This window comes from Stigmatopora argus, chromosome 14, assembly GCF_051989625.1.
Source record: "Stigmatopora argus isolate UIUO_Sarg chromosome 14, RoL_Sarg_1.0, whole genome shotgun sequence".
NCBI classification, from domain to species: domain Eukaryota; kingdom Metazoa; phylum Chordata; class Actinopteri; order Syngnathiformes; family Syngnathidae; genus Stigmatopora; species Stigmatopora argus.
The window spans coordinates 10,638,205-10,656,589 of record NC_135400.1 but is presented as its reverse complement, the minus strand read 5'-3'; the positions used below and the strand labels follow the sequence as shown (position 1 = coordinate 10,656,589).

The window sequence follows — 18,385 nt, the reverse complement described above, 5'->3', positions numbered from 1 at the left end:
TATAATGAAAATAATTTTACCCAATATATATATATATATATATATATATATATATATATATATATATATATATATATATATATATATATATATATATATATATATATATATATATATATATTATATTTAATATACAAAGCATTCTTAAGTTACCATGGAACAACAGCACGGTGAATCTATTCTAACTGTGATATTTACAGTACAATACATTGATATTAAGTAAGATCCTTGCTATAATGAAAAGCCTTTTTTCCATACTTCAATTAAATAAACTGAAAAAATGAGCACCGTAATAACTCATAAAAAGCACTTCTAATGACCAATTTCTCTTACTCTTTAAGAAACTGTATGAAAACCCTAAAGCTTACACTGATCAAATATTTTCACTCTTTTGTATGATTATATTGAATCAAATATTGTTGAAAATTTGTAGTTTTTGGTTTGATTTAATGTATTGCCCAACTATAAAGCTACCACAATGCATGCCTGATTTTTCTACTCGGACAACCATTCCAAACTAAATCAAAATGCCTTTTATGCACGAATGGGCCTTAAGACGACGTGAGAGTGACAGGAAGGAGATGAGAAGAGCGGGCAAAACAAGACAGGGAAGACAGGGTACATACACTTAGGTGACTGCCACGCTGCTTCCCCTTCCTCCGCTTCTGTGTGAGCACAGAGAAAACACACACACACATACACATAGAACCACAAATGAAGCAGAACCAGGACGACAGAGGAGCACGTGAGATTAAGAATAAAGATGACTTCATTCACAATGAGGGCAGAAAAAAATGGTGTACTCAAAAACACATGAAAAGTTCTACTTAAACACTTAGGCTGCAGTGAAGGTGGGAGAGAAACACTTACCACACACATTGGCAGGTGAAAGACATCAGAAAAGTGAGAAAAAAACAACTGACAACACCATGGAAACAAAAGTCATGAGGAAAATACACAAGATATGCGCATAAGCACACACAATTCTGACTTCTGCATGCTTGTTGGTTTTAAAAGGTACAATTAACCTTCAATAGGAAGGGAGAAAAATAAAACGGAGTGTTTTGTAGTCATCAGGATCAGACTGTGCACGTGTGTAAATTTGTTGCTTACGTCTTGTGCATTGATAAGAGCGCAAAATGAGTGAGTGTGTTAAGAGATCACATACGAGCAAAGATGAGGAGAAGAGCTAGATGTTGGCTATTGTCTTGCTATGGTTTTTTGTGTTAGAAATAAACAACACTGAATATTTTCAAGCTTTGGCTCTTATTTGATCAGGTTTGTTAGGTCTACTGACCGGAAAGGGACATTATCAGGGGTGAAAAACAGCAATTAATCATTTAGTAAAGACCTCTGTGATCTGACAAAACATTATGAGAATGTGACAAAATGAGGGGAAACAGAGGGGGAAGGTTGAAGAGGTGAAATGGTTTCTCACTTGGTTTTCGCCTGGTAGGCGAGGCATGGAAGCGGCCCTGCCATGGCCTTCCATTGGTGGAAAGTGCTCAGTATCCGAGTAAGCATCCTGCCCCATCTCCCTCATCTCTACCGTCTGCAAACAGAGCAGGAGATGTTGTGACTGACTGCCAAGATATCAAAGAGGTGTAGATGGTAGAGGGGTTTCATCCGGAGAGGCAGAGAACCAAGGATCTTACACACAAATGTAGTCAATGAGAAGGTGAGTATTATGGTCATCTTTCGTTTTTCTCAAGCTTGGTCAATCTGAGCACAGTCCATTATTCGAGTAATTTTGTCAAAATCCATTAGTGGCTTTTAAACACCGATTTAATAACTCATTGCCTGCCAGTGACGACCGAAGACTGACTGTGATTGCTCAAGTTTCAATGCTATTGACGGCGCTAGACGTCAATTACATTTTGACTGGCAGGGGGCCAATGAATAAGCGTTCATTCACCCCCTCAATGGCAGCCAATTTGTTAAAATGTCATGTTTATGTAATCATTTGGACCAAAAAATGGTGAGACATTTAAAGTTTTACATAGATATTTGAAACTGGCTTCAGATTTTGAAGTCGTCTCCTAAGCGAAGCAATCCTCGATACGTACTTTTTGGAAATGCCTCCATTATTACTCAGAAACAATCTTGTAACATCGCTTCTTAAAGATAATAAAGCCAGATCCATACATACTGTACAAAATGAAGACATGGAATTGTTTCTCTGGTGCTCATGATTGATGCAGCAAATGATGACACTTGACAGCAGCAGGGTTTGGACAAATGCACCCATATGATGATTGGACAAAGGAATTTAAGACATACTAGCATGTAAGATGTATTTACTGTACACACTGTATGTACTCAGTACATGGGATCCTGTTTGGGTTTAGATTAGATTAGATTAGAACTTTATTTCATCCCGTATTCGTGAAATTTCTTGGTTGCAGTAGCAAGACAGACACAAGACACACAAGACATTGTAGACCTAGGAAAAAAAAACTGGAGCCACACACATGAAGTCCACAAGTGCGAGTGTCTATGCATGTGTGTGTGTGTGTTCTACCTGTGAGGTGGTCATGCTCCCCAGGCCATCTTCAGGACTCCAGCTCCCCACCTTTTGGGACATCTCCTGCGCACGAGCTGTGACCCACGAGTGACTCTCCGGGACCCCTCCTTCCACCGGGCTGCCACACAAAACCTTGCTGTCAAAAGCAATCCGGCATTTTTGCTTCGGATACTTTTCAGGATCAAAACTCACATGCTGCTCATCATCTCTGTCTTTTCAGGTGGAGAGAGGGCATTGTTTAGACCCGGACCCCCGTCCTGGGTGGGGGAAGGAGGTTCCACGCGCTGAAACAGTAATGGCGTTCGATTCTGTGTAAGATATATGACATGGCCATCGCCAGCTATCAGGCAGGCCGACAGGGAAATGGGGCATGGGAAGGAGCGAAGCAGGACCAAAGGGGTGGGGGCTGCTGTCATCCAACCATGCCTTTGTGGGGGGAAAAATGTTTGTACCCTTCAAGTAAACTCATTCATAACACCGAAGTAACAGGCAGCCTACATTTGATTAGGCTGAGGTGATGCATTACTGTACATACCAATGCAGAGCTGTGGGAAAAAGGTCAAACCGGTAAGGGTTGGTGGAATGAGAGGAAATGAAGGTGGTCATTGAGTTCAGAAAAGTGGGAAAAAGAAAATCAGAGCAATGGGGGAAAAAATAAAAAATCCTACCGATAGTTTTGACATATTTGAAAAATGGAAATATGTAAATAGAAAATATTTTGCAAGGCTGTAACACTTGACTCTGTGATTTGATAACATTCACAATAAAAGGCAGGGCACAGTATGTTGTGTAATATTTGATATATCGTAGCAAAGTATTACTCAACATATCCAGTACTAAGAAAATAACCAATTCAATGTGCCCATTTGTAGGATAATAAATGAGTGACTTTGAAATATAATACTTAACATAACTGCTCATCAACTGAAGGAAAGTTAGAATCGTGAGTTATACACTTTACCTTAAAAATAGTTTCAAGAGATACTGTCACAGAGTCAAAAAAAAGAATAAAAAACTTGATGGACGACAATTATTGAAGCGAGGGGACACATGTTAAGCAGCAGATGGCAGTCCTGTTCTTTCTTAACATTTCCCAAGAATAATATCCCAATTAGGTTTCATCTCATATGTCCCATTTCCCTTCAATAAATGTGTTCCCTTAGTTCCACATGAACCCATACTGCAGACCCAACCTGGGTGCATGCGATTCATCTTCAGGCCCTTCTGTAAAACACGCTTTACCTGTTCATCTCGGAGTGCCTGCGAACGCTTCATCTTGCTTTGACGGTAGTACTCCATGATCATCATGGCAGCGTAAATTTTGCCAACTGTAAGGTCTGTCGCTGCTGAAAGAATGACAAGTTACCCTGCAAGATTAGACCCTTTGGTATGGACCCTGAGCGCCAGGAATGGTAGAAAAGAGTGAGGCATGCACACCAACAAATACACAAGTCTTTTTACACACGACACATACACATATACTGTACACGAACATTGAGCAAAAAGTCTTTTCACAGGCAGATTTAGATCTTTTGTGCAAGAAGTTGCAGCACCATCACCATCAAAAACGTATAAGAAAGGTAAGAAACATTTGACGAATTGAAGACAGAGCCAGCGTTAGACTTGGCTAAACATTTGTGAAGTTTTTACAGTTTTAGAACTAAAGTGGTGCCTTGAGATATGAGTTAATTCATCTATTTACAGTGCTCTTACATACTTAGTATTTCTCTTCCCATTAAAATTTATGGAATGTCATTTACCCATTCTAGTTAACGGATAAATCCCAATAAAAATATAACGTTTGTGAGGTGCCTTTCAAAGTAAAGTTGTGCTCTGCAATATTTTTTCACCCAACATACAGCAATATCATAATTTGATTGCAAAGAATGATGTAGCTTGTGCAGCTCCATCGGAAAATAGTCACGTAAACACAAACAAAAATGAATGACTGCTCATAAAATTACTGTATGTAGTCAATCGTAAGTATATTGTAAGTATTGTAACACGCATTTGAGCATTAGCAAAATGGTAGGCAGACATTATGGCAAAGTTATGTTCTGTGATTCACAACTATATATGTTTTTGTATTATGTATAGTTAGTTTGACAATTAACTTGGTCTAGTTAACCAGTCTATGTACAACTAAGACTGGCCCTGTAGTGAAAAGACGTCTATAGAGTTGCTCTATAGAAAAGCACCCTCTGATTTTAGGCTGTGTGGTGTTAGTAGTCTAGTTAGGTGGCGCTGTCACTAATGTGTGCCAGCGGTATCAGAGGGCGCAGCGGTGAAGAGAGACTGGTAGAAAGAAGCGGTCCTCAGGTGGCGTGGAAGATAAACAACATGGGACAAGAGGGTGACGCGGGGCGGCTGCAGCCAGGCCACGTGGCACGCCCATTACACTGTAACTTACACTTGTGAGGCGTAACCAGCAAGTCCAGATGCTTCTGGGAGAGATTGGGCCAGATTGCCATCATTTCTTTCCTGAGCTCTGCATCCATCTGGTGCTTGTCAATACCACCTGAGCCATGTAGATCAACAAATACAGATACACAGACATATATGAACAAGAGCTTCAAAAATCTAAACTGAAACAGAAAGAAATAGGATTTTGTTGCTTGTGAAGGCAGCTTTAATGTTAACTATGTAGACTTATACTTCATTTCAACTCTCACAATTGGTAGTAGGAGCTACCAAAAGATGTGCTTAAGATAAAGAGAACATTAGTTGTAATTTGTCTGCATTCCAATCAAGTAAATATTGTCTGATTATAATGACAAAGACTATACTGTACAAGAGGGATTTTGCACCTTCAGAAATCTTGGCAATCTTGATGTCCAGCGCGGTGCGTATCAAAGCCATGAGAGTGGAGTTAAAGTGGACCGTGTTGTCGCCAGCCACAGGCAGATCCATACGCAGCAGTCTCTGTGAGAGGGCCAATCAGGTTGAGGAGCAAATAGAGCGTGACATTTTTTTGATGGAACCTCCAAATGACAAAGGAAGGAGGGTCTTGAGAACGAGTGATGTAAAGGAGCTGTGCATAACATCTGTAACAGCTAAAGGTCAAAAATAGGACAGGTCATTTAAGATCTTTACCAAAATGCATGCAGTGATTCTAAATTTTGTCATGTATCGTTATGTGGTATATACTTAAAAACCACAATGCCTGTCTGTTTTTAGACTCTTACATCTTGGTTTAACTGTAAATCTGACACATTTGGACGACAGTGACTTCTGTTACCTACAGCTCCTTCATTGGGGATTGGAGGTTCACAACAGGACCCGTTTTGAACCAATAGACCAAAAGCAAGTGTAAGACATCTTGTGGGGAGGGGAATTCACTTGTTTTTTGCTTATTGGTTGCTTACAATTAAGAGGCCTTATTGGCTTGGACAGTAATAGACAATAGAAAGGCAAACGCCAACTCACACGTGTGTGCGTGTCTTTGGTTGGTAACAGGAAGACGGCGATCAGACAGACATGCAGCATACCAAGCACCCCTAAAGCGTCCCCCTTCATCGACGTATCGCATTTAGATTTTTGCAAATGTCAACTCCCCGCTAAACCAAACTTTCCCACCCTCATGCAAGCATGCAGTGCATGCACGATATGCCTCACAGGACAAGCAGCTGCGCAGCCGTACACAGAAAGCTTTCCATGTGGGGCAACATTAACTGACGATGATAAACGTCCAATCGTGTGGTTCCTTTCAGCGTTTTGCTGTGAATCCGAAACTAGTTTAGCATGAGTAGACAGCCAATCCTTTTGAACAGGGAGGATTGGCAGCCATCGCAGTTCAATGGGATTGAATGTCCAACTACGTCAATGGGAGCTCAGGAGTTAAAATGAGTTTGTGCTTTATTTTAATTCAGCAGCTATAAGATAATTCAAAGCTGTATCAAGACTTGCTACGGTGACATAGTAGCTCTGTTGGTAAGAGATTTGAGTCCTATGTGTGGATTCATGAGCACAGACTTTGAGGGTTAATAGGTGAGAGAGAGCAGCATTCTGTGGAAAATCAAAATAAAAACATGAAAATACTGCCAATAAGCAGAGATGTTGCATGATTATTAAGTTTTATGGCGAAAAGATGATAGAAGAGTCAAAAGGGAGCAAAGGGTGCTAAGGCCAAAAGAGATGTCAGGGATGAAAACCAGTCTGTCAAGAAAGAGTTGGTGCATGTGCGGGTAAATAGCGAAATCATATGAGAATAAAAAAGAGAAAGAAAACGCAGAAGAAGCAACACCATTTGGTCACGTCAGTCAAAAAGTGTTCCTGCCTGGAGGACCTGCCGTCTTTTATCGAGAATGAAAGAGTAAGATGAGCTAAGGGTCATTGTTCTGGTGGATCTGGACAAACTGGGAGGTTGCAGCCCATTTCCATTTGGCTCATGCTTTGGTTGTAAAATGAAAATAAAAGGCCAAGTCATACCTTGCTGTGCATGCGTGGCATTTAAAGGTGTCAGGTATAATTCAGGAAGGATGCTTTAAGTGGATAATTTGACAGGCACAACAAAAGTAACTGAATGAATCTGGTTCAAATAGTGCCATGCTTACACTAAATAAGATATAATCCAATGTTCCAAAACAATGTTTTTTAAGGTTTTACTGGCTTCTTAAATGTCATATTTGGATGACATTAATTGTGGTAGTTTTAAATTTTGCAAGAATGTCCCATTTTGGCCAATTACTACACTGTTGCTACAAGTGTGTCATTGTTTGGAAGCCAATCGGTCAATCAGAAATAAATTCAAATGGTTAAATGATGCCGTTGAGTCCAGGTCTACCAGCAAGATAAGCTGTTAATGGAGTAATTTCTTCGACGAAGTCGATCATAGTGCTTAACGGGGTTTATAATCAGGTTAGCTTTGAGTTAGTGCGGGTATTTATTCTGACAACAAATGTGTTTTTGCTAATTGCTTGGAAAGGCGCATTCATGGAAATAGAGCCATTGCTGATGGGCCATGCAGAGGGCAGGTGAGGGTTGAATGCTGGAAGGGGGTTATGCAGAGATGTATAGGAGGAGAGGAGGGGAGGGGGCTGGAAACAGAATAGAACTGCATTGACGACAGAACCAAAGGACAAAGAGGAGATTGGACTTGCAGATATAAAAAAAACAAAAAAAAACAAGCAGCTTTGGGGCTCGGCGCTGCTACATGAAGGGTGACAAAAAAAGAATTGCTTCTGTATGGCAACCAAAGGCTCTCGGAGGAAAACACATCACTGACACAAGCCCTTCTGCTCTCTCTACCATAGCAAATGATGCATACCATTTCTGTGTGCGTGCATGTGACCTCATTCTTTGCATTTTACTGTTATATACGAGTGTGTTTGTCCCATCCACAGGAAAGAACGAGTCAGAGGACAGAAGTCTAGCGGACCTTCCAAGCACTGTTGCCCATGCATGACTTTTTTTGTGTATGTGGGATGTTTGTGTGAGCTTAATGTAATTGTGCGCAAACTTTCAAATACACTGTATACACCCAAAGATGACGTAAATTACTATCCGAGTAGTTAAAAAAATCTGAATAGTACACTGATGACACTAAATTTTTAACTCAACTTAAATTTTAAACTATACTAATTTTGACTAACACTTTGTTCAAGTGTTGAAGTTCAATTTAAGACATAATTCAACACACGCATAACCTTCTCAAGGAGTTCCTACAATGTTGAGAGCATTTAATTATCTTTCTAAAGCTGAATGAAATGAAACAATGTCATTCGGCTCATCTTTGTCATCATTTACGAGCCCTATTTTGTCAAGTTAATAACTTTTGCTAGTTGTGTTCAGGCCATGAGCATGTGTATGTGTGTGTGTTTAAGTTACATGGTGCAAACGAGCTGAGGAAGGTCCCTCCTTTTGTTCCTTCTTGTGGATTAGTAGTTGGCTTTCACCCCAACTCACCCTATTTGTCTGCCTGCCTCCACCCAAAATGTTCACACTGCCACACAACCACCACAACAATGACCAGTCCACCCCCACTTTCCACAAAACAGAAAAAAAGAGTTATAAATATAACCAAACAAACACCAACGGTATACATTACACAATGTCAACGTCTTACTAGCGCCTTCTAAAACGCCCACCCTTGCTCACACCCTTTCATCCCACAATGGAGACTTAGGGCAGGGCCTCTCTAACCTTGTAGGCCACCCGTGCAGGACACCTCTTCCCAAGGCCTAGTGGAGGACACATGTGCCTCAGCATGTCATACATTTGCCTGCAACTGATCCTGCCACTGCACCACCACCAGCCAGTGCCACCAACCCGTTAACCATGAGACAGAAAAGATGGGTGAAAGCAAAGAGAAAGATAGAGGAATGGTTGTTTGGAAATGCAGATAAAGATAGAAAAGGAGTGAAAGAGAGTGAGACAAATACCAAAAGAAAAAAAAGACAACGTTATTGGGTTGATTTAAAGACACTGCGGCCTTGATGAGGATTCTCTCAGACCTACAAGCCACTTACAGGTTATTGAGAATGTCAAGAAAGACGTTCAATAGCCTCTCTTAGAATCAAAGGACACCCCATATAAAAAAAAATCAGGTAAACGTGGATTGTATGCTTGTGAGAGTTTAGATTTTTTTTTTGTAATTGACACTATACAACATTGGAATCAATTCCACACCAGATGCATGGCAGTAAGATGCGCAATTTACTGATACACTACCAGTGGGCCCAAATGTTGAGACGCTAATATTTGAAAAAAATAAAAATAAACATTCGTTATAATAAGTGTTGTTTTTGTCAATCATTCATACAACAATAATATTTGGAAAAATGTCTGCCCTTGTCTGAAAATTCAGATTTAGCTAACACTGGTGTAATCATTGCTTTCTAAAAGTTGTCAAAGTTGTTTTGTTTTGATATACATTCCCCATTTGGGATGATATATTTTAGTAGGATAAAAATGTGATTCATCCATAATTTAGATACTAAAGTACGCCATTCATTCATTAACGGCACTCATAATATAGGGGGACATGGTATACAAACTCGAGTGTGCGCTAACATTTTTTTTCAGCACTGCAGGTGTTGTGATCAATTCAAAATGTCATCAGTTTGTGCACCTTTTCAAAATGAAAATAAACAAAACAACATGATTTCCTATTTGTGTAAACATGATCTTAAAAGCACGGCAGCATGAATACGAGTGAATGTTATATTTTCCGCTGGACTGACTCACTGCATATGTAGTGGGGGAGAACTGAATGTTAGCCCATCCTTCTGTAGGATGACCTAGTTGTAAACTTGTACGTTACTTTTTGAGTTATTCCCTACTGGATTGGTCTGAGAGCAGCTTGGTGAGCATGTGTGTGCAGGTGAGAGCTTGACAGCAGGCACCAAGCTGCTCCTGCCCACATAGGGAGGGGGTTAGGGAGGGTTTTGGGGTCGGAGGAGGAGGAGGAAAGGGAAGGGAAAAGGGTGTCAATGCAGTTTCTGTCTTTCCCCAAACCCCCCCAAAACCAAGAACAATGCAACACTACAGTAGGCCACCGTAGCTTGCTATCTTATCGCTCCAACATTCGACAAAATAAAACAGCAATAAAACCTGATCAATTTCATCCTTATTTTTTTTTGTTTGGTTTCATATTTCATTTGGAGCATCTCCAAGTGTCTGCATTGTCCCGCACATTCTCTCGGCATTTCAGAATGCAAGTTGATAATGGCGATATAGTTGATAGATCAAAAACTTAAATGGAAAAGTAACTCCGCTCAAAATTAAAAAGAAACAAAGCAACATTCATTTCATTCCTGGATGCTGTGGCTAGCAAGTGTGCTTGAGAGGTTTTGTTTGAATGGGAGTCAAACCTTGCAGGCCACCCTATGGGGGCATTTCTTGCCTAAGCCGAGAGGCGGGTCGATAACTCGTAATAAACTGTACATGTCCTTATAATGAATGCGCCCGCTGCAAGAAAAATACAGGGGAGTTAGGAGACACTAACACAGGAGAAACACACAAACAAACATTCATATAAAAAGAGAAAACATTGGGAGGAAGAGCACAAATTCACACAGTATTTGAACATACTTTGCAATATGTTTACTGTAAAAAAAATACTGTGCTAAATTGAGATCACGCGTGTAAAAATACCTTGACACAGAACAGTTTTAAACACGACACAGTACTGCATGCTGCACGCTGTTAAATGTGGTCCTTAGCACTGCCAAAATAAATTCATTTTGTTTAAAACTCCAACTAGATGAACGGTTGCTTTAATTGGGGTATTGCTAAAGACTACATTTCTGCATGTGGCAAACAACAAACCACTTGATAGCTGCCTGTGGTGTGCCTAACGCTTCCCTCTTAAATAATGGGGTTAACCTGGAACCATTTAATTGTGTGTTGCCTCTACTTAATGTGTGTTTGGTAGTCGGGTTAGAAAAGTGGCTAATAGTCAGGCAATTACAATGATTCCACAAATAAAAGATTTTGTTGTCTCACTATGATGATCTGAAGACGAGAATATGATGATTATTTCCAGATCCCAGAATCTGACAAAGCCTTCTCCTTTCATGTGATGACAGTGCAATATTTTTTTCTCTCCAACTATTCATGAAAATCTTCCTTTTTATCTCTCTTAATTTCTCTCATCTTAATATGGAGAAATATGCCAGCTACTACATTGCCCGTTTATCTCTGTTCAGTGTTATTAGAATAAGATTTTTTCACAAATTGACACTATTGCCCTGGTGTGGACATGTGTGAGTGGGTTTTTTGTTCGTTTTGTGTGTATAAGTTTTACAACAAATAACTAATGAATATATTAGCTGAGGTGGGAATGAAGTTGAAATTTATAGAAATAGTAGATTACATTTAGTTTTACCTGCAGCTTATCTATACTTAAACTACCGGTACAGTGAAAAGAATGACTGACTAATGTCAGACACCAAAAATAAACTGACCGTTAACAACCCTGCAAAATGTAAATGATAAAAATATTGCCCTCTTGTAGGTTTTCATGGACAGTCTACAGGACAACATAAGTAACAAGCACACACATATTGGAATACAGATGCCATGAAATTTAGCATGTCCACAATTGACACACCTACTGTAGAGTAGGACAAACGAGTCTTTGTAAGCAAGTGTGGACTTTGTGGCTGTATTCAGAAATCAGAGGGGAAGATTTGGGATTGGATTGACTTTTTAAGGACAACTTGCATATAAAGAGAGGGAGAGCATAAGTAGGAAGGAGTGGTTGCCAGAGTGAGATAACCAGATGTCCTTTAGAGTTATTCTCATCACAACCCCTTTGGTGGAAAACTACAAAACTGTGGCAGCATTTGCATAGCAATTGCAGATTAAACAAAATCAGTTGACAGTTGACCTTTGAGTGAAGGTACCTCAAGTATTTTGGACTCGCCATCATTTAATATTGATAGCTTACTTACTTGCACTGACCAAGAGCATTAAACCCATTTTATATCTGCTAAATCAGCAACTAAGTAAAGGACACATTTAAACAAATTAAAAGAAAAATTTAAGGATGGTCATTTAATTTGATGGACCCCAATTCTGCAGAGTAGCATAAGTTCGGAATATCTGAAACTGACCGTTGACACCAGCTCCCACTTTAATAGGATTGGATCCAATTTAATTAATAGAATTTCTCCTACGACCGAAAAAGCCGCATCAAATTTGAGGATTAGACCTAGAAAATCATTTTTTGCAGTATATCACGATGGTGATTCGCACTCAATAATGTATTTCATAACAGCAAAATCTACAATGTACAATGTAAAATGTAGAATTGCTTAAATTTCTAGTACTTTGATTGGTAACTCTTGTGTAAGCAACTCGTATTACAATAAGCCAAGGAAACGCAAAAAAAGAAGATTTATCTATTACTATTTATTGATTATTTATTTATCATTACTGATTATCTATGTGTTTGTTTGTTTGTTTGTTTGTTGTTGAGTCCATATACTCAGCGAATGGTGCGCTCTCAACAACTTGCCGCTGAACGTCTCCAAAACCATGGAACTCATCCTGGACTTCAGACGGAACAAGTCCGCTCTGCTGACCTCACTTGGACTACTTATTTATTCATTTCTTATTTATTTATCTGTTTGTTGGTATTCGTGCACTAGGTGGTGAAAGTTTTAAATCTCATTATAGAATGACAATAAAAGCATTCAATTCAATAAAGCATTCAATGTTTAGCACCCAAAAGTAACCTCTAAACATTTGTGTTGAAGCAAACCCTCTATGAATTATGTTTATGAATGCAACTAGAAGGTAGCTAGCTTCAATATGCCTTTCACGTGTGCATCTTTAGTCGCATGCATATGCTTTGTGGTGTTTGTTGGTTTGCACTTACCAGGCGGCGGGATCATATTCAGCCCATATCCTGACATACTCATCCAAGTGGTGGGGTCCAAGTATAGAAGAATCTCTGGTCAAATACTCAAAGTTGTCCATGATGACAGCCACAAAAAGATTGAGCATCTGGACACGAGCACATCTATCCTCAGCAATGGATGTCCAAAAGACGGCCTAGCACATGATCTTATCACAGTTGGCGTGGACGTTTAACTCACCAAGAATGAACAGAAGAAGATGAAGGAGACGAAGTAAAGGTAAGCTACTTGACTGCCACATTCTGGCTCCGTATTTCCTGTCAACTCATCACATTCCTGACCTCCCAGACACGCCAGCATGATCTCATGCCATGCTTCCCCAGTTGCACTCCTAAAACACACAGAGAACTCTTTCTAACACATTCAAAAACATGTCTGTGAAGTCCATTTAAAAAAAAAAAATCGTACCTGAAGAGTAGCATGAGAGCCTGAACAAAGGTCCTGAAGTTATTGTGTTGGTCGATGGCACCCTCACCATCTTCTTCAATAGCAATATTTCCAAAAAGCTGCAAACATGATAAAACTAAGAACACGATTGACACATACGCCTCCAATATTTTCAGTATGTTTCATTGTTTGCAATCGGTTTCTTTTGTTCCCGACTTTTTGTGCCGTATTTGAAGCACAAAAGACTCCATTAACAATAGCACAAGGCTCAATAACTGAACATACTTGTTCCTTCTGGCTGTAAAATTCTAGTTTCACCAAAAATTTCACTTAATTCTTTCAGACAAACCAATCAAAAATGACCATTAGTTTAATCATTTACAGAGAACATGTTGTGGTAGTTGTTAAAGACGAGAAACTGATATTGTATCACTGAGGTTATATATGTTAGGCTTCCACATACCTGCATCCCAATGATGGCATAGATGAAGAATAGCATGGCAATGAGGAGACATACATAAGGAAGAGCCTGAAAACAGAAAAAAAACAAGCATTTGAATGTACTAAATGAACAAAATTGAGGCTATACTTGAAAACTATGTCTGTATATTTCTTTTTAATGCAGATTTTTTTGTGGTTTGGTGTGCAATTGAGGAACAAACCTTGAAGGACTGAACAAATGTCCAGAGCAAGATGCGAATGGTTTCTCCTTGCCTCAGTAGCTTGATGAGGCGAGCTGCCCTGAACAGCCTCAGGAAACTCAGGTTGATGACGTTGTCCTACAGCACCATATTCATGGAAGGAGCATATATATTAAATTAGTTTTGCCACAAAAAAAATTATATATATTAGAAAAAAGGGGAGGAGGGGGGACACTCGACTGACATTGGTAAAAAGTTGGGAAGGACAAACGAAGGTTAAGGAGGTAACAAAAAAAAAAAGTAAAAGGAGAATTCAAAGTCATATCAAAAACAAGGCAAACCAAACGCAGCAAGGCTCCAACAAGCGTTTCATAGACCAAATGATACAAGACACAAGGAGGAGAGGCAATTTTACATTGTTCCATCCAAATCAGGTTTCATGGTCAGTGTAGTCCGAGGGGTGAGTACAGATACTTCAAAGTGCAGAGACGCAGAACGTTTGCTTGGAAAGACAACCAAATGCACCAATTCTCTCAAGGCAACAGTCTTTAAATTCAATGAAGCAAGTCAACAGCATGCTGATGTGACTAATACGAGACAAAGGCATTCAGGCATCAAAAGAATTGACTCTAAAATGAGCCAGAGGGTGGTTAAAGCTCATAAAAAGCAATTATTTGGTTCCATTTTTTACAAGAGCAATCCGAAAAATGAGTAGACGAGACCACATTCTTCCACCATTTAACATGGTAAAGAATAGCAGGTCAACAGAACAAAATGGACACTAGCATGCAGCTTATATCCATATATGTGGATAGTATGGTGACAGTAAGCTTTGCAGACGTGCAAAATGCTGTGTGCAACATTGGTTCGCTCTGCCACAGCTTCATTTTTGGATTTGGTTTTTCAGAGGGACTCTAAAAATGTACATCGAATTATTATATATCACCCCATGTGATAGATGTGACCATCTATTCAGGCTGATACAATTCAATCCTTTACAAAACCAAGTCTTAGTAAAGGATATTTAGTATGAACGTGAATGCAAAGCCAATGGGTGGCAGAGGAATTAACACAACAAAAAAAGTTCAAGATTCAATATAAAGATGGAATAACAACATGCAAGCATACATGGGATTGAAGGATACACAGAAAAAAAAAGTTCAACAAAAAAATTACAAACCATCTACATGTAGATGTTGCAGACAGAGGATTCATAGTTCATTTTGATTGGGCGGTATCGCAGCAAGTAGTTTTTGAGAAAGTGGGGATGTGTTGGATTAGAAGGGGGCGGGTCAAAGTAGATTATACAGCAGATAGCCATTAATTTTGTGGAAGAATTAATGAAAGCATGTAAAAAAAAAAAATCAATAGTCAGTACAATAAGAATAAAGGCGAAAATAAGATAAAAACAAATGTATACTGTTGGGCATGATCACAAGAAAATAGCAGTAAATTATGTAACTGACAATGTCACAACTTTGCTCATCTAACCTTATATTGTTAGGAATGCCTCTTTGTTTTAATTTCTTGAGCACTAAATTATAAAGCTTAATTCAGAGGTGGATAGAGTAGCCAACAATTAACATTAAAAAAGGTAACAGTAGTAAAAAAAAAACTTAAAAAGTCAATGTAATGGAGTAAATGTGACTCCCCAGCTGGCTAAATGTTGTAAATGCAAAATGTAATGTGGCAAAATACCCCATTCTCTTCAAGTCAATAACCTTTACAATGAACTATTCAGGTGATATTGAGCACAAGTATAATATTGTTATTTTGGACCATTGCTGAAACTGGAACTGTAGTACCTTAAATACAATGAACACTTTTTTTGGAAGATGGTTTCATTTTTGACTACATAGACCTGTATTTCTTCCGTGTTCCAAATGAGGTAATGACAGACACGAATGTATTCCTCTACTTTACCATTTGATTGACTACATTAGGTTGCTGGAAGAAGCAGGTTGTGCCCTGCAGCATCAGCATTCTTCTAGCTTTGCTGTCAGTGAGTCGACGCCACACTTCCAGGCATGTGGTCTCCCCAGGTCCCACAAAGTGGGACAATTATATAAGACTTTCAAGACATATTCGTGCATCGCTGAGCAGCACAGGGCTAAAGAGCGCTCCCCTAACCCAAAGGCTCTTCCACAACTGCTTGTCTCTTCCACTGTGTCTCCAGTATAATTGACAGATGTGAGAACCCACAGACACATGCAGAAGCTCATCTTATATCCAAATTACTTCTCTTAACATACTAATATTGACGACTTACCCCAAATTCAGTCACCAGAATGTCAGTGATGCTGCCCAGAACAGTCACACAGTCAAAAATGTTCCAGGCGTCTTTAAAATAATTCTGGCAGCAGGGCAGGCAGGCAGGACAGAAATAAACAACAACAAAAGAGAAATGGAAGTCAGAGAGGTGGGACCGTATCGGTTAAGTGCAATCAAATGACCACATTAAGGTAATGAAAAAGTGTCAGGAAAGATGAGGACGCAAATATAATTCAAAATAATCCAATAAAAGTGAGAAAAAAGAAAGGGAAAAAGCCATGAGACAAATGGGCCATCAGCGAGAACACGTTGGCTCAATTCCATCGGATAAACTGCAGGAAATTGTTCTTCATCAAATTACCACACACTCTATATCATTAGGCATACATACACACAATATTAAGAAAAATTAGCCTTCTAAAACTTTTGCGAAAGTTTCTCTCTTGACAACATATAATTGATGAACACCATCCATCCACACATGATTGCGGACATTAATCCTTCTTAAATTCCCACACGTACACACAATGCAGGAGTTATATTTATTTTTTTCATACTAAAACGAGTGAGTTGAGTGGCATCTACTTCCCTCACTCTCCTGCACGGTGCCCGCAGCCAAATTGTGCATTAGACCAGTGGAAGTAAGCATAAGCAGGGAGGAGGCTATCAAAAATAAACCACCTTGAGACACACTCACCCTCGATGTTATTTGTCATGAGTGCTGCGTAATGTGTCTGTGTGTTTTGGACTCCATTCTCGGCCATTTAAATCCGCTCTCATTTAATCTCCTCCCGCTTTCGTAATCCATGCTCTTCTTTACACCACATATCTGTCATTCACCCTAATTCCCCTAATTATGATGACGATGTCTCTTTAAAATTCCTCCCTTAAACTATTAGTCTCCCCCACTACACCCTACCATGGTATTTTTAAAATAGTCTTCCTGGTTCATCGTCAAATGAAGAAAATCAATAGAAAGGACTGATAAAAGATAAAATTGCGAGTTCTCGCCACAGCTCTCACTGAGGTATCACGATGTAAAGTGCCAAAAGCGCATTTTGTCCTTATATTTGTCTTAAGGTTGTCAATGTCTACATACTTTACACAGAATTTAATTTATCAGAGTGACTGGGTGAACGAGAGGGCAGTGCAAGCACTTAGATTACCTTGACGGTCTAAAAATCGTATAGGAGTGAGACCCATTTAGTAATTAATATTCATTCATTCGTTCGTTCAATCTTCCGAGCCACTTATCCTCTTGAGGGTGGCAGGATTGCTGCTGTAGCAAAACCCAGCTAACTGCGGGCAGGGCAGAGTGCATACTTTATCAGTTGCCATCCAATCACAGGGCAGAAGGAGACAAACAACCATTCATACCTACAATTTGGATGAGTGTGTGCATGATTGGTTGTTTGTCTCCAATTTAGAGTATATCTTGGCTACAGCCAATAGCAAACTTGGATATTCTCCAGCAACCCTGCGACCCTTGTGAGGATAAGCGGGAATGAAAGTGATAGTATCGAAAACACTTTGTAGCATTTAATGAACGTGAAAACCATGAATTGGAAATACTGTTGTGTATTACGGTAAAATACTAGTGTTTTGTATCAAATCTAATCATTTAATCAAAAATCATTTGGTTTTTTTAATGATAGAAAGGAAAACAAATTTACTTTCAAAACCATAGACTATTTTTTAAAACTGTGTTTTGGGGGAAAAAAACAAAGTCAACAAAACGATTAACCTCAGCAAAATTACCAACATTTGAACACAAACTGTTGACAGAGACACACACATTCACTCACCAGTACACCAAAGGCAATAATCTTGAGTACACACTCCATGGAGAAGAGAGAGGTAAACACTATGTTGAGGTTGGCTAAAACAGCTTCATAGGCATCTGGGGCTTCATCATACTAAAAACAAAAGATAAAAACATACATTTATAGCTGCCAAAATAGAGCACCTAATGTTGTTTCATCATACACAAAAATCTAGTAAATGTGGCAAAAAATTAGTTCAAGGTTGAGTATCAGTAGTTCAATTATTAACTAATTGCCTACCATAGAGAACAATACATTCAATTCCAATTAAAACTGGGAGGACTAGCTGATAATCATAGCCAATGACGGCCCTAGATGGGCGATTCAACATTTTCCCATTCATCTTCTCCCCAGTCGAAAGGAATTGGACGTCTA

At 39.2% G+C, this 18,385-nt stretch overlaps 1 protein-coding gene across 19 annotated transcripts in view; it reads right to left on the bottom strand.

Moving 5' to 3' along the window:
* cacna1aa (calcium channel, voltage-dependent, P/Q type, alpha 1A subunit, a) overlaps positions 1-18,385 on the bottom strand; it is a 60,105-nt gene that overhangs the window by 7,857 nt on the left and 33,863 nt on the right. For 6 of the 19 annotated variants that reach the window (XM_077619896.1, XM_077619882.1, XM_077619890.1 and 3 more), the window contains 15 exons: positions 17,993-18,103; positions 16,186-16,269; positions 13,938-14,054; positions 13,739-13,804; positions 13,297-13,394; positions 13,069-13,219; positions 12,849-12,976; positions 10,336-10,432; positions 5,332-5,446; positions 4,935-5,042; positions 3,767-3,870; positions 2,717-2,832; positions 2,522-2,642; positions 1,439-1,552; positions 627-665 (listed from right to left, as the gene is read on the bottom strand). In XM_077619896.1, the coding sequence (XP_077476022.1) occupies positions 627-665; positions 1,439-1,552; positions 2,522-2,642; positions 2,717-2,832; positions 3,767-3,870; positions 4,935-5,042; positions 5,332-5,446; positions 10,336-10,432; positions 12,849-12,976; positions 13,069-13,219; positions 13,297-13,394; positions 13,739-13,804; positions 13,938-14,054; positions 16,186-16,269; positions 17,993-18,103 (1,569 nt within the window). Of the gene's footprint in view, positions 1-626; positions 666-1,438; positions 1,553-2,521; positions 2,643-2,716; positions 2,833-3,766; positions 3,871-4,934; positions 5,043-5,331; positions 5,447-8,665; positions 8,763-10,335; positions 10,433-12,848; positions 12,977-13,068; positions 13,220-13,296; positions 13,395-13,738; positions 13,805-13,937; positions 14,055-16,185; positions 16,270-17,992; positions 18,104-18,385 lie in introns of all 19 variants that reach the window. The other 13 variants (XM_077619899.1, XM_077619886.1, XM_077619885.1 and 10 more) reach the window with 8 other exon arrangements.